The sequence below is a fragment of the Struthio camelus genome, chromosome 9 (assembly GCF_040807025.1).
Source record: "Struthio camelus isolate bStrCam1 chromosome 9, bStrCam1.hap1, whole genome shotgun sequence".
Lineage (NCBI taxonomy): Eukaryota > Metazoa > Chordata > Aves > Struthioniformes > Struthionidae > Struthio > Struthio camelus.
The window spans coordinates 19,864,106-19,888,304 of NC_090950.1; the positions used below are offsets into that span (position 1 = coordinate 19,864,106).

Genomic DNA, 24,199 nt, shown 5'->3' on the forward strand with positions numbered 1-24,199 from the left:
TATTTTTTACTCCAGACATACAGAGCACTTCTTAATGGTGAGTGCTTGTGGATTTTGCCATGGGCTCAGTAATAATATTTTCATGGACACTTGCAGTTAGCAAAGAGAGCATGTTCACTAATGTTTGCAAGGCTCCAAGCACTATTACGATGTAAATTGGCTCAGGGCTGAGCATTCTTACAATTGTAACATTTTTTTCTCATTAATGTTTATGTAAATGATCTTCTCCCTACAGAAAGATCTGAAGCTAACAGCATAATTTTCCTGTTTCTATGAAAGTCCTTTGATTGTGCTGAAGTATGATACAGAAGCTGTACCACACAACCTACCTGAGCATGCATGTATAATTCCCAGTGTCATTGAGAAGGGCAGGCCAGAACCAAAGGGTATCTTTCTCCTTACTGATGCGATTGTCTGGGAGACGGAAGTTAATGGGCTCCTCCAGATCCCGGTCCTGCCCAATCCTGTACCAGATCAAGGTTAAGCCAGCAGAATGGGCTGTACTGTAGTTGTACTTCAGGAAGGTCTCAAAGAGTGGGCATTTGATCTTCGCAGGTTCCCCATCGTAAATCTGGATCTGTTTCATGGTGTCCACACCCCAGTCATCACAGCGTTCTGCAACCAGGAAGAAGAGGTGACTTAGCTTGCAAGTCTGAAGGAGAAAAACAATTCTGCCCACGTTCCCCACAGCCCTTGGTCCTGCCTCCACTGAAATCAGAGGTAATAATCTAGTGTTCTCGGTGGAAGCAATCCTGGATGTTTCAAAGCAGTGCAGGAATACTGTGTTTTGTTCTGGATATATCTGCAAGCCTCTACTTTTATTTGTACACCCCCTACACTTCTTCCAAGTTATTTATCCCCCACCTGGACAATATGATAGGCTATTCCTGCATAACACCAGACTTCCTTGAGATCGCTGAGAAAAGTCAAGCCTAAAAATAATCACTGTGGGAAAATAAATTTTGGCTGAAAACAACACTAGAGGTGTGCATGTGTGTGACAGGGGGATGGAAACAGAGGTGTTAGAAGAGAAAAAAATTAACACTGCACACATCAGCCTACCCTTAGAGCTATGAGCCATTGTCACTGCCAGAGGAAGTGGAGGAAGCTAGACTGTGTGTTCTGGGAGCAAAGATTGGCTTTTCTGCAATGTGACTGTCTTGTTGGTTACGTGACTCCTATGCACTATGGTAACACAAACAAACGGCCCGTAGGGACTGTTAACAGTGAAGTTTGGGAAGCGAGGCTGAGAGGCAGGAGAGACGGTGTGGAGGAGGGGACAACAGGTTCACCTGGGGATCACCACGCAGCCCCAGGTGCACTCTCTGAGCGCTGTCCAACAGAACTAGTGCGGCTCACTGCAGATGCTGACTGACACAGAAACTAGGCAGCGAGAAAAACGCTATTCAGTGATTTTTTATTGATTCTTGCCATTAGCGAATGGGATTGGGACCAATATCACATTCAAAAACCATTTGTCTTCAGAGAGCTCCTTTCCACCCCGTTCCTCCCACCTGTCAAGATGCCCCGTCACAAAGGGACTGGATGCAAGCAAAGCACGGTGCCAGGATGCCAGCTAACTTGTGAGCATCCTACACTCCCAGTGCCTGCCGAGACGCACAACCAAGCGGACATCCTTGCACTTCCCGTCTCGCTGTGCTGACAAGGCATGGTGTGGCACGGCACATGTCCCCAGCACATCTCTTGTGGCTGCTGGGAGGCATTAGCTAGGGCAGCCTGATGCCTCAGAGCCCTTAACGAGTCAAATAGAAAAGGGACGCTGCCCTTGTGCTGCCTACAGCTGACCTTGGGAGAGGTGTCTCAGTATACCATGGGCACACCAGAGATGATGTTGCAAAGCCTCTCTGGTTTGCAGATATTAGAAGAACTTGGACAGAGAGAAAAACAGAGTACAATACGCTCTTTGAGCCCAATTCTTCTGAACTGACTTCACAGGCCCAAAGCACGATTCTTGGCATTTTATCTTCCTTAAATAGATACTGCGAGGTAGCTTGGCCCCAAATTCATACTTAATTAAAAAAAGCAAAGGGACAGGCGTACAAACCTTTGAGAAGACGGGGCTCAGTGCTTAAAGGCAGCAATGCTAACTCATGTGGCTCAGCAGTGTTTAGTCACAATGAGGAGGAATCTGGGCCAATAAGAATAGAAATGCTTTCTGGCTGTTTTATATATAAATGTAAACGCAAACTGAGCTGCTCCTCCTATGGTATGCCAAACACCCACATGATGGAGTCCTGCTTCTGGAGAAAGAGAGTGAAGTGCGCTGGGAAGAGGTGGTGAAGCTAATGCGTACAGGTATTCTCTAATAGGAAACAAAAAAAACAAATTGCTGGAGAGTGCAACTAGCTCTTCATCTTAAAAACACATACATATTTCAACAGTTCACAGCATCAGCCAATGCCCCTGCTATCGCAGCCAGCCCAGAAACACATTCTGAATGAGAAAAACTACTGTTGAAAGCATCATACCATGAGAAAGTGCGTAATCACTGATCACTGCCATGGGCAAGGCCAAATGGAACCAGTATGCTGCTTAATACTGGCAGAGACAAGCTACTGGATTAGGCACCATCAAGTTTTCATAGAGTGGCAAACAAGACAAATGAGTCTGCCAGTGACTGCCTGCTAATTGCACGATAAAGCTCTGATTGCTATTTGTGTGAGGCCATTTGTTTTTATAAAGAAAGCCTGTCCTTTTGAAAGGAGTGAGGTCTCAGGAGTTTTAAGGTTCTGTAAATCAGGACATTGGGGTTTTCTTCCCTGCACCTGACTTTGCTATGTCCTCCTGGGCTGCATAAAGGCAAATTGCCCTTATTACTTCAAATGGCAGCACTGGAGAGCGAGAAAACTGTACTAAAAATTACAGCACTGAAATTCTTGGAGTCAAGGAATTTTGCAATCATGAACAGCTCTTTTCATTTCGTAACAGCTCATAAATCAGTACTGTAAAACTACTTACCCCTTCTACCTGAACGAGTAGTTGAAAATAAATACATTGCTTTCAGCTAATTCAAGAAAAAAAATGGCTGGGCTGGGTTTGCTTGTTTGGGAGAGGGAGAAGAAGCTGTTACTGCTCTTCACTATGATAGGAGACGTATGTGACAATTTTGTCTCAGAGCTGCCTAATTCTCACAACTTCAGAAACGCTGTCACACTGAATGGGTAGTCCTAAGGCTCCCCATGTCGGGATGCGGTCACGTGTGTCCTGCCTTAGGATGCTGTGTGCTCCAACCTCAGCCCCAAATGCCAATGTTGGTGTGTAACCACCCCAACAAAGAGCAGCTACACCACAGAGCCCAGAAACAGACACACGGCTTGAGAGCGCAGGCTGCGTCTGCCAGAACGCTAGCAAGGACTATTCCTCCGCACTGTTAGAGGCAAATCAGTTCAAGCCCAGGTCCAAGGGCTCAGGGAGCAAAGCCATGATCCATTGCTCACTGCGGGGATGGTGGACACAGCACGGCACGGGGAGTGGCAGGGAGACCTTCCTCATATGCAATACACTGGGGCCAGAAATTGTGACTTTCCCCATAACCTTTCTTGCCTTCTCCCTGTGCCAGCCTGACACAGGGAGTGCACAAGTATAGCAAAAGTATTTCAATTTATTAGGTGCTTCTTGCTTGAGACAGCTCAGCTCTGCCTGACGGACAGAGTGCATGGTGTCTCTCACTTTGTGAACTTTGTGAACCTCTTCCTCCTCGGCTGCAACATGGCTCCTTTCCCTATGTTAACAGCACCCTTTGACGCGGTGACATTTTTGTAGCAGGATCCTGCCAGATGGGTAAGCCCAGACAGCTGGCTACACTCCCTATATACATTTGTGCGGGACAGTTGGGTGTTTCTGTTATTGTTGTACAATTTTATTTGCACTCAACAGCTTCCTGTGGTGCTTTGTGCCCTCTCCGCTCTTTTAACCCTCATTGGAGATTCAAAGCCTATTTGCTGCTAACACTAGCATCCAAATATTTGGATATCAGTCTAAACTGGGGATAGCTTAAGAAAGGTTATAGGATTTCACACTGAACCTCAGTGGAACAGAGCAGCTCCCACTGTGGAAAAAATACATATACTTACATATCGATAGATCCTGACCCCAATAATAATATTCAAGAGGGTACGACAGATCACTGGGAGAGAACATGCAAGAACTCCGTTCTCATTATAAGAGATAGCACTAAATTCTATGGTGCCACGCCAGTTTGCACCAATTCATGCCCTCATTTTCACTGGCTGTGCTGAAGAAATGAATTTCTTCTCTCCTGAAATTTTTCCTGCAGAAAATGGAGCTGTTGGGGTTAGGAGCAGCAAAATCAAGTGGGATTGGCATTCACTCTGTGACTTAAGGAACTCACTAAACAAATGGAAACCCACTCAAGAGATGGAAGGAGGCTATATACGATTCCATGGTCCTTTTCACACGGTAGCAAGTGGAACACAAAGCGCATAACGGAAGGAGATGATAAAATTCTAAACATCCACCATCCCGCAAATGCGTTTTCCTCAAAACGCCTCTGCAAAACACCTTTCAAAGAAGTCACCCTTTTCTCATTACTGATCATGTGTACGGCAGAACTCTCAACTGACCCTTTTTTCTGCTGGGTGCTGCAGAAACACAAAGCAGGGCAGTCTATCTCCCATAATGCCTACCACTTAGAGACAGCACAGGAAAAAGACAAGAAAAAAAACATAAATGTTTTATTCATTTCCACTGCATTGACAGCAAACGCAGGCAGCAAGGGATTGACTCACCTAAGATCACAGAGAGAGACTGTGGTGGGAACCAAATCCAGTCCAGTCCCCAAGCCACCAGTCCCAGAGAGAACCAGGTAAGAAGTATCATGTGCTGCAGAAGGGTTAGGAGATCTGGAATGGGAGTCAAAGAGAAGCAGAGAGAGAAGGAAAAGCCAGGTGACATAAGCACTGGTGTGTGGCCCAGGCCAGCTGTTGAGAGGTTGTAGGCAGAACAGACGAGGGTGTTTCTGCAGTCCTGCTTGGAGAAAGGGATGAGGATTATAAGAGAGGGAAGGAGGCTGCATGCTAGAAGGAAAAAACCCACTGCCAGCACAGACAGGGTCACAGTAAGGATGCTGATCTTGTTTCATGTGCCTGGAGATGAAGATGAGAGCAGACTGCTGCCTTCTACTGTTCTCCTCTGATGCTAGTTTGCATGGGGAGGTGAACTGGCAAAGTTAACTTCAAATGTCTTCCTGGCTTGCACTGTATGTTGTGACCCTTGTCCGTGGAGGACATCTACTACTGATAGTAGGGACAGCAACCTCTCCTGTCAAAGAAATTGTCAAAACAGCCCTGTTTCTAAATCTGGTGCTACAACAGCTTTAAACATTGGTCATCTCGAACCAGATTCTTTCTCAGAAGCCAAAAGAACATGAAGAAAATGGCCCCTCCGGACGCAAAGCAGAAAATGAAAGGATAGAAAGGAAAACAACGATGCTGCTCAGCTGCATAAAGGTGAAAACAGACATTCTGGAAACCTTCCTCAACCTTTCACTTACTGCACTGATTTATCCACTTGGGAACAGGCTCTGAATATACATCCAAAATACTCCCTTCCAAGATGCATCTGCAGCACCCAGTAGAAGCACCCACACATTCAAAAACCCAGGTGAAATTGGTGCAACTCTCTGGACTGTCAAGGGAGACAAACTGCTGAACCGGGGGATTAAAAAGCCATAGACTAAGGCCAAATCAAGAAATGCTACACCAATTTTTCTGCACTTAGGCAGTTTTATGCAGTCTTTTTAAGTATCTGCACAGTACCTCCACTTCAAAAATTCTCAGCCACTGAAATTCAACTAGCTCTGCACTGCCTACACCCCTTCTCTCCCTATCCCTCCCCTGGGGCTACAAGCAAAGGCTTCCACTAGTTAAAATTTCTGTGAAGAATTAATAAAGAGCGACTCTTATGACAGGCCATCCATCATGTCGGCATAAATTACTCTTCTATTTGCCAAATCGATGAGTCCTTCTTAATTGCGTCTGACCCTCGGAAGGGGGCCCGCCCTGCACACAGAACTGGGTTTGCAGCGACAGCAGGACGTGAAGCTGTGTTGGTTGAATTACACAGTCAATTGCTCTGAGATCTCCTTCCCCACATCATTTCAGCAGCAGTATCAGATGGGGTGGCACTGTGTTAACAGCTTCTCAGTTTCTTCAGCTGCCACTGCTGTGTTATCATAAGGTAAAGCTAATATGACTTAGCCTCCATGTAGGGTGAGCTCGGAGAGCAGGCAGGTCAGGGGTTAGCTTGACGGAAGAATCAGCATCAATGAGGCAGAAAAAGCTGGTCACACAAAGTAATTCTCTGTGAATTAATCATTACCACCTTAAAAAAAAATTTCCTCCACCCTCTTTCAAGTTCACAGCAGATAGGACAGTGACAAAGCACTGGGGGAAGTTGGGTTGAATAAAGGAGCTGCATTTTGAATAACAGAGGTACCACTTGTGGCCAGCAGCCACATGTGGGTGCACCTTCTATTTACACTGGTAGCAGGAGCAACCACTCTTACACTGCATTGATACCAACTCTGTCTGCATTTTTATGTTTACACTTACATCGGCACAAGTCCATCCCACAGCAGCCTGCTCTGTGACTGCGCGCTTCGTTCAACAGCTGAGAAATACAGCAGTGTAGTAGGAAAGCATTTCCCACTTGGTCTGTATCTCATCTGACTGCACAACAAAGGGGTGGGAGGGTGGCACAGAGCAAAAAGAGATAAAAAACTATCTTCCTGAACTGGAAGAAGACAGGTACTGATTCGGGCCCACTGAAATCAGAGGATCTGGGTCAGCCCTAAGCAAATCAGCTAGCTGATTTTATTCCCAGTATTTCCAAAGTGGCAATAGTGACCAGATGCCTAGAAAGTGAATGGAGCTCAACACTGTCTTGGAAGCTTACCCAAGAAATTTTATGAATTCTGCAGGAATTTATAACCTGAATTCCAGGGGGAGCAGGTCAAAAAGGCCCTCCCATAACTTCAACTGCCTTCTTCACACAGCCTCTTCAACAGAGCAAGCAACTGGAAGTGAGGGGTCCCAGCATGAACCTCTCCATACTCAGCACTGCACCCAGATCTGCACCCAGATCTGCACACACAGCAGCATGGTCTAGCCCTTTCCATGTGATTCTGCTGCAATGGCACTGGCAACGTGACTTTACATTTCTGGCATGTCTCTCAGCATTCATCACGTTTATTATTTAAATGGACAGAACAGACGAAAAAAAAGGAAGAAGGAAGCATACTTTCTGTTGCAGAATGGCTCAGCATTTCCAAAAGCGGTTACACACTGTGGTTGTTCAACTCTGGACACTGAAAAACTAGTTTAAACAGGTGTGACCATCTGCACTCTTTGCCAGCGTCATGAAAAACAAGCTGGTTGTGTAAACTTTTGCTGACTTCAGCACAGCCAGGACTTCAGAGGAAGAAACAAAAGCATGACTTCCAAAAATCATGATTCTGTAATAGAGCCCTTAGCTCCTGACTCTGAGTTTCCTTACACAAGCCAGCACAGCCTGTAACACATGAAGTAGTTGCTGTTTATTTGTGTCTTTTAAAACTCTCCTCAGTGGGCTTCATGCCTTTGCTCTTTATCTCTGATTAAAGCTGTGTTTACACTTTGTGGCACACAGTGTTTTGGTTACCTACAGCAACTGGACAGAAAAAAAAAAAAAAAAAACTATTCTGTTTTCTGTGGCAAGCTAGCAAGCTAGACTTATTTTCCTGGAGGCCTTTTTAAAATGGAGATCAAAACAGTAAAGGCTGGGGTATGAACTGCCTCAAAGCCCGAAGGAGAAAAGGAGTAAATAGCTACTTTCTGTCCCGCTTCATTGAGGAAATAGCTGCATGAAGCAAAGCAGAGCAGCACGGGAGGAGGAAAGACAGAAAGAGGAAATGGAGCAGCCTGTTGCAAAATCATCGGTAAGAGGAGGCAGCATGGAAAGGTGATGAACCTGATTAGCACCGTGCTAGAGCTGTGCTGAGGCTAATGGGGGCTCTTTGGGCAGCCAGGACATCAGATGCGATCTTGAGAAGGTCCAGGCTCAGCTCCTGGCTCTGCTAGGAACTCATTTAATTAAACCTTAGCAAACTAATTACTGCACTTAACGAGGGCCTTGGTTGCCACCCACCCCCTTTAAAACAGTTAACAGTTCTGCACTGCCCACCGCCAATGTCCACAGTAACGTCCGCATGAAGCAGCTCCAGCAGGGGATGCCAGAGAGGTCTTGATTCAGGCCCCATCTCTAAACATCCATTTTAGCCAGAATTTCCTCAAGCCCAGGCGCTCTTTGGCTGCCAGGGAGCATCGCAGTCTCTCCAGTGGTACACAGACCAGACCAAATACGGCACAGCACTATGAAGTGAGTGGCAGCTGTACGAGATTTGCTAATAGGATAGCACAAGCCAGCCCAGCTCCCGAGCAGCTACTTCGAGTGGGGAACTGCAGGGGCAAGCAACGACGAGGACAGGAACTGCAGAGCAGCAGAGGGTGAAACGCGCAGGAAGGGTCCATGGCTAGCTGGAACGCGAGTCTGCGCATTGGCATCAACATGCTTACTCCTTGTGAAAGCATCTACATTTAATGCCCTCCAGCTCTCTACTCTGCTACAGCATCTGCCTCTCCCATAGCCTGGCTCAGCGCACTAGAGAACAGTTCAGTAACTGTTCAAACAAGCAGCGCTCCCCACCGATGCGCACCCCCTTCCTCTGTTCTTCTCAGGGCCACGCACGGTGAGTGGCAGCAGCCCTGCTCAGTTTAGCCAAGGACAAGAGAGGCCATGTGCCTGCAATGGGTGCTCCTCTCCACCACCGTTTGCACTGCTGTCGTGCCGGTGTCTTACCAGTATCTGGCAGCTGGGAGAAAAGGCCAGACATAGATGGAAGTGCCCAGGCAGCCTGGCAGAAGTCACCTGTGTGCACTCAGTCTCATTCACTTTACTATACAACTGTGAGTCTGCAGCTAAGGGGAAGTGATGGACAAGCAGGGTAGAAGACTGATTGCAGATGTTCCCTGATGGCCTATTTGATACACGTGGAGGAGCAAAAGCAACCACACAATACCATGTCAGTGATGCACACAAAATGGGCTGCTTTCTTCTACACATTTCTGCATTTCTGAGAAGGTTTGAGCAGGCAGGTCACATCACTTTCTCATCTGCACAGGAATCACCCCTCGCTATCTATTTCCTCTGCTGGCAGGAAGCAAAAGCTAGCTCTCCTCTCCAGTCTTCTCCCCAGGCACAACTCTGACTGGTTAGGATGGAGGTTCCTGACTCCAGGTTACATATCTGCTCCCAGGCTAGCTCTGCTCTGCAGGTTTTCTCTCCACTTCAAGGCTATGCACCTTTGCTTCAGTGGTGAATAACTTTATCCCCCCGAGCACCATAAACTTCTACTATTGCAGTAACTCACAAAGTGGTATGGGTCGTTATAAAATCATGTCCTAAATTAGGACAGCAAGAAGGTGAGATTGGAAGAGTAGGAGGAAATCAGGAAATCCCAGGAGAAGAAGATGGGGGAGGGATTTAGTCTCTTTAGAAAACAATAATGCAATTTAATCCATTTTTCTTTTGACTTTACACACTGAAATAAGCTTCTCAGCTTCTGGGGCTGTCACAAATCATAAGGAAAATAAGGCTATTGGAACCCCGTCAGTAGAATAAGAGCTATGTAGCAATAATCCTGAGGAGCTGTGCAGGGCATTCTATCTTCAAAGTGTTTTACAGACAGTAATTCATTAATCTGCAAATTTCCCCTGGCCAAAAGTAACTACTCTGCCTTTCTACTAAGTGCAAAAGAGACTTAAAGCCCAAATTGGCACTCGATAGAGATTGTGCAGGAGACAGCTCTGACCTCCTGAGTCTGATCTTGGTCTCTGGTGCACCGTGCTCAGATCTTTGCTACTCCAGCGCTGGCCTGAATTCAGAACCGCTAGTGACGTCCAGCATTTTGGTGCTGACTTCAGAGGGAACAACATTGGTGTCTAACAGCCTCTGGTACGGGGGAGTGTAACAGATCTAGTCACAACTCAGCAAATCAACAACAAAACCCCAAATAAACCGCCCAGGGCAGAGGCTCCAAGCTGCCTTACCACCACTGTTGTATGGCTAGGAGTGTTAAATCAGTGCAGAAGTTGGCCCCAATCTTGGGCTCATCCTACTGTACAGCCTATCTGATCACGCCCAGGGGAACTCACAGGAGTTTCCTATGCAAACACAGTGCTTCCTGGCACAAAAGCATTATTTCTGTACAGCAGTTACTTGTTAACATTAGGTGAATCCCTTAGTTAATCAGCACTCAGCACAAGGCTATTCCTTCCCTCCTGGCAGTAATATTCTTCTGCCTTTGCCCAGTCCTTTCCAACTCCCAAGACAATAACTCTAGCAGTGATTCTCTCCTGAGCTATCACCCTGCAAAAGCTGGAAGCCCCTGAAGAATAAGAGAGCAGCCTGGGTGGCAGAGAGAGAATATGAAATGTGGAGCACGCTACAGCCAGTTCTTAAAACAAGACAGTTTCAAAGATAGGCCAGCTTTGATGGAAAACAAACAGATAGTATAATTTCTTGTTCATACTGGCCATTATGTTCTTTGTCCGACCGGTTTTTCACCTCTTTTAAGCCAGTATATATATCTAAATCACTCCAGTACTGTCAAAGAGATCATTGTAAGACCAGAACTGGATACAGAGGATCCTTTGCCATCTTTCTTTGTCTGGATATGAAAACATTTGGGTTCATTAAGCATCCTACAACACAAGCCTTATTTCCATCTTAAGGATGGAAAATACCATTGCAAATAATGCCACAAAGGTCACAAGTAAGGAATTCAAACTGAGGCACTGCAGATCAGATATACTTTCAAGACCAGAAGAGATCCGCTCAAGCATATAGCATGAGTTAGTAGTAGTGCTAGGCACAAACTCAATCTCAGATTCCAAGTCTTTTACTCTACACTGAACAGAGGACACACCTCTTTGCACTTCCAACTTCCATCTCCCTTTCAGCAAATGATTTTGGTCCAGCACCAACCTCCACACAAAGCAAAAACAGCAGAGCCAAAAGGATGGATGTTTGGAGCCATGGTGCTGCAGTCAAAATTTTAGGTAAAAAAAAGTTTGCAGGTGTGTTGTTCTAGTGAAGAGCAGGGTGAGACGCAACACTGAAGCTTTCTGACATGCTGCCAGGGAGACAGGCAGACACGCTGACTAAGCTGGACGGAAAGGCTTTCTGTATTACAGCTGGAGTAGTGTTGATTTTATAGCTGGAATTTTAATAAGTGTTGGCTCTTCATCCCCTCTGTAAGCACAGAGAGCTCAGGATCAAGCAGGGTGGGTACCCCTGGCTCAGGACAGTCAGTTCAGTGCTGTTGCATGCACTGCTCTTCCATGAATGAGCATCCGCAGAGGCAGGGAGGAGAGGCAGCAGCAAACCAGGCCAGGACTCCTGCACTCTCCTCCAGCCTTCCCAAGCACACTGCCAGCCCCAAGGCCTGGGCCTGAGAGAGGTCTGGCCTTGAGAATACAGCATTTTACCATGATAGCAAAGCATGGAGAAGGTAACTAAAGTAACTGGAATAGCCAAAAAGCAGGAAATTCAACAGATTTCATCATGTGAATGACTCCACAGGCCTGTTCCTACCGCAGTCTGTATTGCTATTTTCACCAGCCTGCCACTTCCATTCATCACCTCTCCTCTTCTGTCCTTCTCGAGCAGCTGAGGCCCTTGCACAAACACAACCCAACTACCTACTCAGAAAGACATTTTAGCTGGGGCTCAGCCTTGTCCTAACCAAGTCTGCACAGGTGCCTGGGCCAATAATTCATACTGAGTTGGCTGAGAGCACACACAGAGCAAGCTCATATCCACTACAAATTCCTGTGAAGGAGAGCTCCAAGTTATTCAGAAAACTCAGCCAAACACACTTTAAACGTTCGAGAAGCCTGGTAGCTCGGTGGCAGGTACCCCTTTATACAAACTCAGTCAGTATTAGGAGATCACTAGGGCAGCTGCCAGACTGCGCACAGCCCTTCTGGAATCACTCCAGATAACCTCCACCCTGCATCTCTCACCTATAATCCCTGCACTGGGAAGAAGAAAGCTCAAATGCTGTATCAGTATCAGAGCATGTCCAGTCTTCCACATTTGGCTGTATTTATGACTTTGCAGGGATGAAACAATCTTTAGTTGCCTTTTGGTGCCAATCCCAGGAAACTACACTGCAAAACCGAGGGCTGCCCAACCATCCAAACACAAACGGCCATACAAGCCCTTTAGCATTAACAACAGATGTTTTGACAGCCCAAAGTGGTGTATGGTGTCCATGGAAGAAGAAGAGAGCTCTGAACTGAAGAGCGGGTCTGTCATCCACAGACGTTCAAAAGATTAAGCACATATACTACGATGGACTTGCAGAAGAAACATATTTTAAGTGTTCACATGTCCCGTGCAACGCCCTTCAGTCTTACGTTACGCTTACGTCTTTGAGGCACTCTCCAAGGGCTCTAACCACCCCAGCTGTCCTGCACAGAAATCCTCTGCTAAAGGATAAATGTTTAAAAAGCACTGAACGCCTCACAGAAATGCATGGAGAGTTCTACCAGATCAGCTGGCATGAGCCTGTGTGACCCAAAGGCCAGGACATTCATAGGACGTTCATTTTGCAGCTCCCAGTTGACAGGCTTGGCCTAGAGCTGCTCTAAAATTTCCTGGACAGTCCTGACTCAGTTGCACGTACTTCCTATTTCTGAAAAACCCTGAGATGATACCACCTCAGCAGTGGGAGGATATTACGTTGGTAGAAAGCAGTAATGATGCAGAGCAGAAGGGCACGTCCAGAAATGCATGCAAAGCAGGGAATTTCCAGGAGAGCAACAGCAACCTGCGCAATGGGATCCCCCCCTTTCCCAGGCACTCTGACCACACAGGGCTCAGTGCTGGAGACCTGGGCCATATATTGTTTCCTCTTTGCTGTTTCCCCACTGCTCGCCTGTTCCACAACTAGCCAGGATTTGCTATACCCTACTAATGACTATACTAAGTATGCCAGTAGCACTATGGCAACCTACGGAAAAAAAGCCTCCCAGCCTTCAGCCTCTGCACTGCACTGAGATGAACCTTGCCGAGTCGGATGTTGTGAATCTGGCCCTGGCAGTGTAGCACGGTACAAGATGCAACGATACAAGAGCTGTTTGTCTGTGCTGGGCATTGTAACCAGTTTGCCTGTGCTGCGGAGGGGCAAGTACTCTTGGGGGGACCAGCTAAACCCCCTGCCCAGCCTGCAGCGCTCGTTTCTGAATGCTTCTCCCTCATAAAGCCGGTGCCTGTTCCTTCCTCCCTCCCTCTTTCCACTTGCCTTCTGCAAATCGTGCTGTCTCCCTTCCGCCCCCAAATAGGAAGTCCAGAGCCGAGACACACACAATCTGCCTCTTCACAAGAGCTCGGCTGAATGTGTGCCAGAGGAGTTGTGAGCATGACAACATATTTCCTGTCAGGAAAGTGACTCAGTGAGACGGCTATGAGAGCTCATCTTATTCAAGAAGTTCCCTTCTCCCCTTGCGTTACTGAGGCATGAGTCAGAATTCAAGAGCCAGAATCTCAACCCCCTCCGGATCCAGGCACGAAAGGCAGGTTTCAGGTTCAAGCCCAGGTCCTGCTTGTAACTCACTGACAAGTCGCTGCCACATGCTGGGCCCTGGTTTCACCCCTTGCAGAAGGAGAATATTGACCAAGTGTGGAACTTGAATTTCCAAGCACTTTTAGCCGTTGCTCACTCCCGTCTGTTTGCTTGTTGAACCATTTATACCATACTCATAGCCATTATGCCTGAGCATTATACAGTACCTACAAAGAATTAAAACAGTGTTCATGCATTTTCCAGAAGTATTTTACACACGACAATTTCATCCAGGATTACTGTAAATGCTTAAAATTACTTCAGCTAATTTTCTGGCTTTAGATCAGCTCTTCCCATGATAAGCAGACATACCACATCCTTACCGGAGCTGCTGCTGAGGGTGATCATACATAGCCATAGAGTAACTAGCAGGGCACCGATCATCTTCATCCTGTTGACAGGAAACATGCAAAGAGGTTCCGGTTATTTTATAAAATTTTATCACTGCAGAGAATTTCTTAACTCTGAGTGCATGTATTTATTCTTCCGCCCTCCCACGGATCCTTTCATTCTGGTATGTTCTTTTTCATTTCATTAAGATTCCTTAAGAAAAGCATTTGTATGGAAATGCTGTCCTGGCTGCAGGCAGCGGGGGAGCTTTCCAAGCTGGGAAGGGGACAGCGCAGAACAGGAAGGCTGGCTCACTGACTTCAGTCACCAGTATAGCCTGTGGCCATGTGCACGTGGAGTATGGTAGCTGCTTGTATGTCACATATGACAGAGTACAAACCTCAAGTTTCGGCTCCCAAAACAGCAAGGTCCTTCCTTGAGACCTCAAAGTACTTGCTTGTTTATAAGAGCAAGTGCACATAGCACTCATGACAGTGAGCAGTGGCTGAAGCACCTTTGCTCTGAGCACAGGTCCAATGGTTTGGAGTAATAAATGCACTCGCACAGTCCAAATCTGCAAGGTCTGTTTGCTGATGGGCTGTGCCGTGGCCAACTCTCAGGCGAGCTTTGTCCCGCTCCTGCAGGCATTTTCTGCTCAGCACACTGCTCCAGCTACTTCCAGTCAAACGCTCCCTGAAACGGGCACCTTGAAGGAGTCAGTAAGTTCCAGATGTTTATGCTTTTCCAGAAATGACCTGAACAAGCGCTTATACTTCCAAAGCAGCACCTATTGGCAGGCAGAAAACAATCCCAGATTGTTTTTCCCAATAGTTCTCAGCTCCCACTACAGAGTACAATTTCCTGCTAATTCAGATAAATGAGGGCCACCAGTTTAATTTGCCACAGGCTCTGGTATTTGGCATTCTGACCTCGGAGCTGCTCACTTGCTAGAATTAAATTTTGCTGTGTTTTCAGGTTTTCCAGGATGCAACCCATTTAGCTGCTAGTCACGAAAGATGACGTTTACTAGATGCTCTCATTAAGGGGGTGAAGGTTACATTGGATATTCCGAGGTGGGATCGCAAGGGGAGGAGAGATGGTTAAATGGCTAAACTTCATCACAGAATCTCAACTCTGCTGGGCAGATGTGGTAATGAGGACAGTGATACCGTCACGAGCATGCTCATGAGATGACAGGAAAACCTGCTCCATCAGGTTGTGCTAAAAGACGGGGGAGAGAAGCCCTAGAGTTCCCTAAAACATGTCCCTTAGAAGCGTGTCCATAATATATATGCTATACAAAAGCTCCTCAAGCATAAGCAGACAGCCCCTAAGACCACACAGGTTGCAGATATTAACAGGAATGGAATGTGTGAACGGTGCTACTGAAAATCCTGCAGCAGATACTGAATCCTTCATTTTCAGCACTTGCATTTGAAAAGCTTTGGCACAATGCTTTCCCTCTGTTGGGCTCATCTTTCTACGTGTGAAGGAAATTTGGAGCAAGCTTGCTCTTCCCTGCACAGGCCCATGCAAAGGGTTGCAGACTGCTTTGGAAGTCCTGAGGCCTTCACAAACCTGCAAGAAGCAGGGAAGAAAATTAGTGCATTTTCTTCCCCGAGATTCGGCTAAGAGGGCTGATCTTCTCCTACTTCTTTAATCCGAACTGGAACGCCAGCTGCTAATCAAACCCTTCTTTACTGCCATCTACAACCAACTCCCAGTGTCACATAGAAGACTCCACGGAGAGGAAACAAAATTAAGTATTCCTACCCTCTGGAAACGCTCAAGAAAGATAAAACATCTTTCTGCCATAAGTCTGAAGAGACAAAGAGAATCAATACACTGCATCTTTGGCTGGAAATTTAGAAGCTTTGGGGAATCTGGCTGCTGGAATGCAAGAAGTGTAAACACAATGGGGGGATCATTTTCATAACAAAGATTCCTTACCATTCCCTCTCCATTGGTCATTAGATAAATGCATAGTGTGTCCTAACTCACCCTTATTTTCCACTGATTCTCTCCTACATTTGCACAAATCAGACTGAATTCAGCCCTCAAGCAAGCAGGAACAACTACTGCCTTTGGACGAGTTTCTCTTATTTAGAGCAAGGCCATTTATGTGGCCTGAGGCCAAAATAAACTATTATGTTTTACCCAGTGATACATGAACTCTGCAGTGAAATAATATTTACATCCACTAACTATGCTCATAAGAACATGCTCCTTGCAGTCGTCTCAACAGAGATACTGGCTATCTGTTCCTATGGGCAAGGTGCTGTGCAAGGTATCTAACGTTTCCATGCTCTGCCTGCTAGCTTGAAAACCCTTGTTTCTTATTCTACCCAGCTACAAAATTAGAAGCGCTGCATGGCTTGATTTACTTCTGGCTCATTCCAGGCTCTTCCAAGAAGATCTTATCAATGGAGACAGATGGACGCAGAGCTTGTCAGTTTACAGCAATTTCTCCATTACGGGAATGGGACTCATTTGACCATGGCCGTGGCTGCTCTGACACTTTGCAAAATATAACAAAATACAAAGGACCGTGGAACGGACATGCACAGAACTGAAGGCTGAACATAGGGAACAATCTGCATCTCCTGGATGCACTGACCATGCCACCATTTACCATCTGAAATGAAAGAGGCTTTTCCTCCCTTGGTTAAGAAGCGGACAGCTCTCATGCACAGCGAAGAAGGAAAAGGGGACCGTATGGCAGGACGGCTCCTAAAGTCCAGATCTTTTCCTTTGGCACATGATTGTTCCAAAATTAATTAGTGCCACATGATCTGATGGTCTGTACTATTAACATAGCACAAGAACCAATTCTTGTGCACTGGAAGACCTCTTAGTGCTGCTGGTACTCTAAGAAGCTTTAATTTAAGTGGCCCAAAATCTGTGATATGCCCCAAAGAGAAAGGTGTGCCCAGAACAGTCCTGGGGTCACAGAGTGTGGTCATTTCTCACCACGAAGGTTAACGTGACTCTGTCCATCAGACCACGAAATGCACCCATTCATTTGCAAAGAAAGAGGGTGGGTTTTGTAACACTGTAAAAACGTGGTGCCATACTATGACCCACCGCAGGCTTGCCAGGAATGCAAGAATTTTCTCAGCCTTTTCCAGCAATCTGCTGCTTTGGTTTGTGACACCAGACAGCCTGATGCCATCTTGCCTGTAAGTGATGAAACTGCAGCAGGGCCTGATTAACGTCTTACACAATTTCACATCACCGCTCTGAAACACTGGCACCTCCAGCTGTAACCGAGGTAGCCAAAGGTCAGTGAGTACAAATCCCAATCTGCAATGGCTGCGGTCACCCAGCTGCAGTCACCAAAAAGGTCACAGGCCTCACATCTAGTGTGCAGGCAAATAAAATAAAAAGCAAATACTAAAGGGAACCAGGAATAAATTAGTGAGTAGATGCCAGTTCAGAAACTGTACCACAGCTAGAAACCCAGATAATCAGGGCTGCGAGAAGACGACTGGAAAGCTCAGATACATTCTCAGTGTTCCAGGAATGTCTCATGAGACCAATATACTCTGAGGTGTTCTTAATGCCTCCATAAAGTCACATTTTAATAACAGTTCATAGAAAAAATGAGGAAAATAATCCATTACTGTCTTTGATAAAAAAAAAAAATAAAGAAAATTTGAAATGTTCATTTTGTTTCAAATTAGAAAAAAAATTTCTAATTTAACAAAATTTCTAGTTTTATTTTGGTTCCTGAGCATTTTCCTCTTCAGACTTTCACCTCCTATTTACTGGAATCAAACAGTATGGCCATGAAAGAGAATTCTGTTCTCAAAAGCTGAAGAGGTGGTAAGGCTTGTTTTTTTATTAGATACTAGCAGGAAGTGGACTTAATGTCACAAAAAAAATGCATATTTTCACAAAAAACATCTTTTATTAAAACAGCCTTTCCAAACAGACCTAGACGAGGAATTGTTCACTTCCACCTTTAGCGATGTGTACCCCACAAAGCCTCCACGCTTTCCAAACAATTTTAAGAACCGAGACAGATGTCAAGTAATTAATAGAGACAGAAGCAGTCAAAGTAACTACTGCACACTTATTCTCAAAGATATTGCACCAATTCTAAAGAACAATGACGCAGTTTTCAAGGAACTGCCTTTGTCCCTTCTAACCATGGGCACCTATAGAGATCTGACAGATCTTTTGCTTTTCACTGAGAAGTCACACTACTGTATGCAGAACAAAAGCATCCTTCAAAACCTTGCCACTAAGTGCTCTGCCTGAAAGGGCATTTAAAATAACAGAATAGTTTTGGAAAGAGGAAAAAAATAACACCGTTCCAAATGGCCAGAGCAGGTTTTGCATATTATTTTCTTCACATAATTCTGCCCCAAGCCCCTGAGTTAAAGGGATTTGAGAGTGCAGGACTGTCTCCAGGGGAAGGCAGGCTGATACAGGATAGGCGAACTTAGGAGTTGTTTTCCTTTCTAAGCCACATAAACTTGGGGCTGAAGGCACCCAGTCTTGGTCCTGTACATGGTCCTGGTCTCACTGGAGCCAGGCAGCACAAGGGCTGCTTCCCTCTCCCTTCTCCAGCACTTGCCTGCAACAAGAAGGCTAGCAAACAAGGGGCAGGCGGCACAAGCAATTAGCAAACTTCTGGGCTGAGGCTACCACAACTTCACAGCATGTTTGGGCTAGTGAGGTCTGCTCCCTCCATTAGCACTCGGTTCGCCCACGGCAGGGACATGCTGCACAGTGGGGCTGGCGCTCAGGGGAGGGGCACAGCTCCTCTCCTCTCCTGTCACTGCATGCACTAAGCCTAGATCTGTGCATCTGCACATAGACGCATTGGAGAAGGCTGCTCAATGAGTTTGCTGGGTTTTCTTACAAGGAAAATATATGTACGGTCAAAGTAAATTAAAAGAATCCAAAAGGCAGACAAAAGGCAGTCAGCAAAAGCAGCTGCAGAAAAGCAATGGAAAAACACTAATGGAAACTGGGAAAAGGCCCTTCAGCCCTCCAGGAAACATTCTTACTTTTCAGTGCATGCAGGAATCAGTCAAACAATGGCTGGAATTATTGTAGCATAAACCATCTTGCTGCCATTTAGCTGGGATTTGCAATAGCTTCTTTTTGACCCTGCCTCTCTTCCGGAGGCAATTTGGGCACTGAACGGCACCGCTATTTCTTACATATTCAGTGTTTCCACTCATATCCCTCCCCAAAGCAAATCACTCTTGTAGTGAGTTTGCCTGTCCTATGGAAAGTCCTGAGCAACATAATGTCATACTGAAATCTCCCAAAGACACGGGTAGAAAGACAGGCAAAGGCTTTTCAAAGTCCAGTCCTTCCTTTCCAGAAGGAAGCAGCACATTCATTAACATTTTCCTTCCCAGGCTGCTTCTCAGAAGGGAACAAGGGGAAGAAATCAGCAGCAATTTGGTGATGAATACAGTGAACAGTTCAGTGCGCTTCCCTGTTTGTCTGCACGCTATGCCACACTCATCATCTCAAACGCAGGCACACTGACCGACAAAGGGTCCCAAATGCTGTCCTCAGAAAATCATTTGCATCTCTCCTAAGGCCAGAAAGCTCAATTTGTCTTGGCAGCAGCTCAGTAACAGCCAGGCGCTTTTCAGTAGGAGTCAACCAGGGCTGAAACCTGGCCCTGCATCAGGGATACTGTGAGAACGGGAGTTTGATCCCCACAGTGCAGCTGATAGCGAGACACAACCAGTCCAGGAACCCGCGAGATTGATGCTGAAGTCCCACTTTTGTCATAAGTTTTGTGTATTACCTTTGGCTGCGCCTATAGCTTCTCTATGCCGCAGCCTTCCTGCCTGTGGGAATGGCGGTAGCTGCACTCACTAGGGTGTTGTGTGCATAACACTAAAGTGGGCTGAAAGTATTTTGTTCTGAAATGTTTCTATTCTAAAAGCAATTTATATCATCAAAACCAAAGGAAACATTTAGATTTTATCAAACTGCAACTTTTTTGTCAGCTAGAAGTGATTGTTTCACAGAAAATATTATACAATTGCTTTTGCAGAGGAAAAATTACTTCAACTAGTGGGAGTGAAATGGAAAGCTACCCTGGTGAGAGGTCTCCCCCCATCACTACCACAAAGCATCTCCTGCCTCCCTCTGGCCAGGACTGGTCACCTTCACATAGGACCTGGAAGTGATGCCTTCCTACGCTCGAGATCAGCAGTGTTCACAGACAGCTAACAGTCTTTATACTCAGCTCTGTTGGATAGCCAAAATTTAGTGCATGGATGCTAAGTCAGAAAAAGAAAACTTGGAAGGAACCAGCTGGGTCAGTAAGCCCAAACCCCCTCTACCCCAAATAGGAGACAGTGCTGGCATTTAAGCCAGCAGGACCCACAGGGTTCCCGCACGTATGAGATGCCCCCTGGCCAGCCCCACACTGCAGCAGCCAGGGGATGACAACGAGACGCCAAAGGTGGCCTCTGCATCCACCTGCCATCACTGCGGCCTCTCCCTGGCCTTCTGCACCGCACGTCCAGGCATCCAGGCCAAGGGCTCTAGTCTGCTGGCAAGCTCTGTTTGGCAAGAGCTGTCCGTGCCCTGCCTGAGATCCTAGGAGAAAGCCATAAACATTGGAGCCGCACTTTGCCACGACTCCCCGGAGTCCCAGGCGCCTTCTGCCAGCAACCTCGCTTGGCTGCAGTGCGTGGCACAGATCCAAAGGCAAGCTGGTGTTCACCACCCCGCTCAAAGCCAATCTGCCCACACTAAAGGTGCCTGAGTGGGAGGAAAAAAGGATTTTGCTTCTTCCTTCTCGTCATCTTAAAGCCCTGCTATTTGAGGACATCCGATCCTTATTGTCATCTCAAGGCAGTTTTAAAGATATCCCTTGAAGCAAGATGGGGGGAAAAAAAAACAATCAAGGAACATTTTTTTTTTTTTTGCTCTGCTCTTTAATAATTGTTACGCATGCCAACCTGGGGACAAATGCACAGAGCATTTGGGATGACTCCCAAGCTATTTCTGCTTTGAAACAGCAATGCAAACTGCAGCAGCAACACCAACCTCTGCAGAGCACCACAAGCTCCAGTGGGCAGAGCACTCGGCAGCCCCACCTCAAGTTCAGAGGCTTGGAGAAAAGTTGGAAGATATTTATTAACAATGAGTCATTTCTGGGCGCCTCCATGGTAATTCAAGATTTGCCTCTGCCAGCACTGACCTGTTTCGGACACAGAGGTGATTGCTAGGCAATTTGTGATCCATTATTGGCATTCAGATCCCATCGTCTTCTAGTATCCTTTAGGATCAACAGATTTAAAACTAATAATCCGAATTAATCAGGAGTAGCTACCTCTCACAAGAGAAAAGGAAAAAATTGTGACCTAGGCAGGTGGAGGGGCAGAGAGAAGTGTAGGTGGCTTGAAAATATATCTGAAGAAAGTCAGAAACCTCTCCCTCCCTTTTCATTTCTCAGGAGGTCCTCTCAAGGCCTGGCTAAGCAGAAATGCTACAGATCTTTCACACTGCTCCGCTGGAGCCTAGTATGCTGTTGATTATGCCCTGGCAGCTGTTTAACAAGCAGAGCACGTTGCATTTCATGCATTTGAAATAAACTAGCTCAGTAATCTGTCACCTCTCAGAAATATGCCCACCTGGACAAGACAAATAAACAGCTGTGACTATCACTGAGAGCGCTGTGGAGTGGGCTGAAGAGGGGCAGGTCAAGCCACAGCTATGAAATCAAACAGCACAGATCACAAATGCACACATGCCGGCTACCAAACAGTTCAAAAATCTATCTACAAGAGCACTTCAGTGCTCAAGCAAAAGGTATCCAGCCAGGATGGTCTATTTTTTAAGTCTGAATAGCCAGGGAATGAAAAGATTCCAACAGAGCTTCAACAAGTGCTGAGACCTTCCATGAAGCAAGACACAATGCTTCTATTTTGGATAGCAATGCTATAGTGAAAGAAGAGCTCTGAGAAATACCCATGTATTACGCTATTACAAAATAAATTGACAAACTAATCTTTGCATAGGAAAAAAGACATCTACAGGCAACACGGCTCAAAGATCTGAGGAGACTTAAAGAATCCAGGGTGCGATTCCTCCCCCACTGGAAGAGTCTGCATTAGCTCGCATGGAGCAGCTGTAGACAACTGAGAACCAGCATTTAATTTATGCACCCTTCCTTCACACCATTTCCCTTTTTAATGACTTTTAAATGCAAGCAAAAGGCTATTCTGCTCTCCTTGTAGATACACTAGCATGTCCACGCTGTGCAACAGAGTGCACAAGAGCAATTCCAAGCTAGCTCAGTCAAAGTCTCTAAAGCCAAAGGATATAATGCAGACTCAAGCAGGCTTATCAGCTGGGCTTTGCAGCTTTCACAGGACCAGCTTGGACCTTTTGGATCCCAGAGCAGACCTCCCAGGAAAGAGAGGTGTCTCCTCGTAAGCACTGCCTAGTACTGCAAGTGCTGGAGAGCAACTGTGCCACTGCCCAGCATTTGTCATCACAACTGAGGATGCGCCCAGCACTGCTGACCCCTTGCTGTAATGTGCTGTCAGTCTCGAGAAACGCACGCAAGACTTCCTTTTTGTAAGTGCAAGCCCTTACTGCCAGCTACCTGCTCTTTCATTCCCTCTCCTCCCCTCACGTCCTGCCGCGTTTGCAGCCTGATTCCCAGGCTGGCTGTTCTATATTCAGCACACACATCGCCTGGACCCTCAGTGGCATCTCTATGCTGTGTACCGGCACCCCGCGGCACGCCAGCATCTCGCTGTTATCCCAGCCTCTTCTCATTCTCTCTTCTGCCAGACAGGGAAACAGCAGGCAAAAGGCCCCCAAGCAACACAGTGCTCCAAAGCACAACATTACAGTGTTGCGCTTCCCTTTTCAAACTCCTCTTTTACCGTGCCATTGCTACAAAGTCCCCATGCAGACTGCAATGCCTCCAGCTCCGCAGGCAGGTTTACCTCGGCTGCTGCCAGTGGCAAAGACCTGATCTCCGATTCTCTCTGCAGCATAAAGAAGGATTTCATTAAGCGAATCCAGATATCCTGGGATGAGCAACATATCCAAGGATAAAAGAGAGTCAGTTAAGTCTTCCTGACTCAAATTTTGGCCACACAGCGTTTCCACACCTGGCACTTCTATCAATCAGATTAATTTAAACACATTTAGCCTTATGAAAAAAACAAACGAAAATAAGATGTGAAGATGCTTCATCTCCTTTCCCCCAGCTCAGACAGGCTGCTTTGCACATGCGCTTTACACATCAGTCAAGAAAAGAAATTAAAGTAATATGAAAACGAACAGCAAAGGAACTGAAAGTCCAGGAGTCACCTGCCTCCCCCAGCACAATACCCACTTACAAACCATTCTCCAGCGGTCCTGCCAGCCCTCCCTGGGCCTCCTACTCTATGTGTTCCCAACCCACCCACTTGGTCCTCCCGGTGATAACCAGGGCAACTTGCTTCTGCGTCTCTGCCCCTTCCTGGACTACACAGCACAGCTGCACTCTGCAAAAGGGGTTAGACAAACCCAGGTACAGAGAGAAACAAAGGAGGAAAAGAGAAACAGAATGAGAGACTCATCCACATGCCATGTGTACGACATTTGCTCCCGGTGCGTCTAACATTTCCTTCTGCAAATACGAGGTTGCTCCATCACAGGGAACTTGCTCTGGCTCTATCTGCACTCACCGTACCAGAGCAACACTAAATTCAACCTTCACACAACAGGATCCTGAATTTTTGAGGCCAGGAGCTTCCCAGGAGGAGGTCTGCTTTGTGACCCACAGCACCTCCATGACAGGAAGGCTGGGACAGAACTGCAGGCAACAGTATGCTGTGATTGTCATCAACATTAACTATTTGAGGAGAATATGATCGATCTCAAGAGGGCAATGAATTCGTTTCTCCAGCTGAATGACAAACAAAAGGCAATGTATGCGCTGCTGACATTTCCAAAGGCTACAGGAGAAAAGACCTCTTTGTGTTAAAATCCTGCTACAAAGGGCCAAAAATCTGAGCAGTCTCAAAAATTTTCATTCTGGACCTTTTTTAACAGCAGGAAGCAGGTGCCTTAATATTCTTAAATTTGTTCTGGCCAGACAGACTCTAGTCCTGAGCCAGTTCATCTCCTTGCAGGAAGAGAAGGAGTGATGAACCACTGAGCATCTTTGGA

The 24,199-nt window shown here is 46.4% G+C and overlaps 1 protein-coding gene across 15 annotated transcripts in view; it reads right to left on the reverse strand.

Annotated features, from left to right (window-relative positions):
• Positions 1–24,199, reverse strand: part of IL1RAP (interleukin 1 receptor accessory protein) — a 55,315-nt gene that overhangs the window by 24,840 nt on the left and 6,276 nt on the right. For 9 of the 15 annotated variants that reach the window (XM_068953633.1, XM_068953635.1, XM_068953645.1 and 6 more), the window contains 2 exons: positions 14,032–14,099; positions 330–615 (listed from right to left, as the gene is read on the reverse strand). In XM_068953633.1, the coding sequence (XP_068809734.1) occupies positions 330–615; positions 14,032–14,098 (353 nt within the window). In that variant the 5' untranslated portion in view covers position 14,099. Of the gene's footprint in view, positions 1–329; positions 616–13,387; positions 13,876–14,020; positions 14,100–14,438; positions 15,617–24,199 lie in introns of those variants that run through there. The other 6 variants (XM_068953638.1, XM_068953636.1, XM_009682128.2 and 3 more) reach the window with 5 other exon arrangements.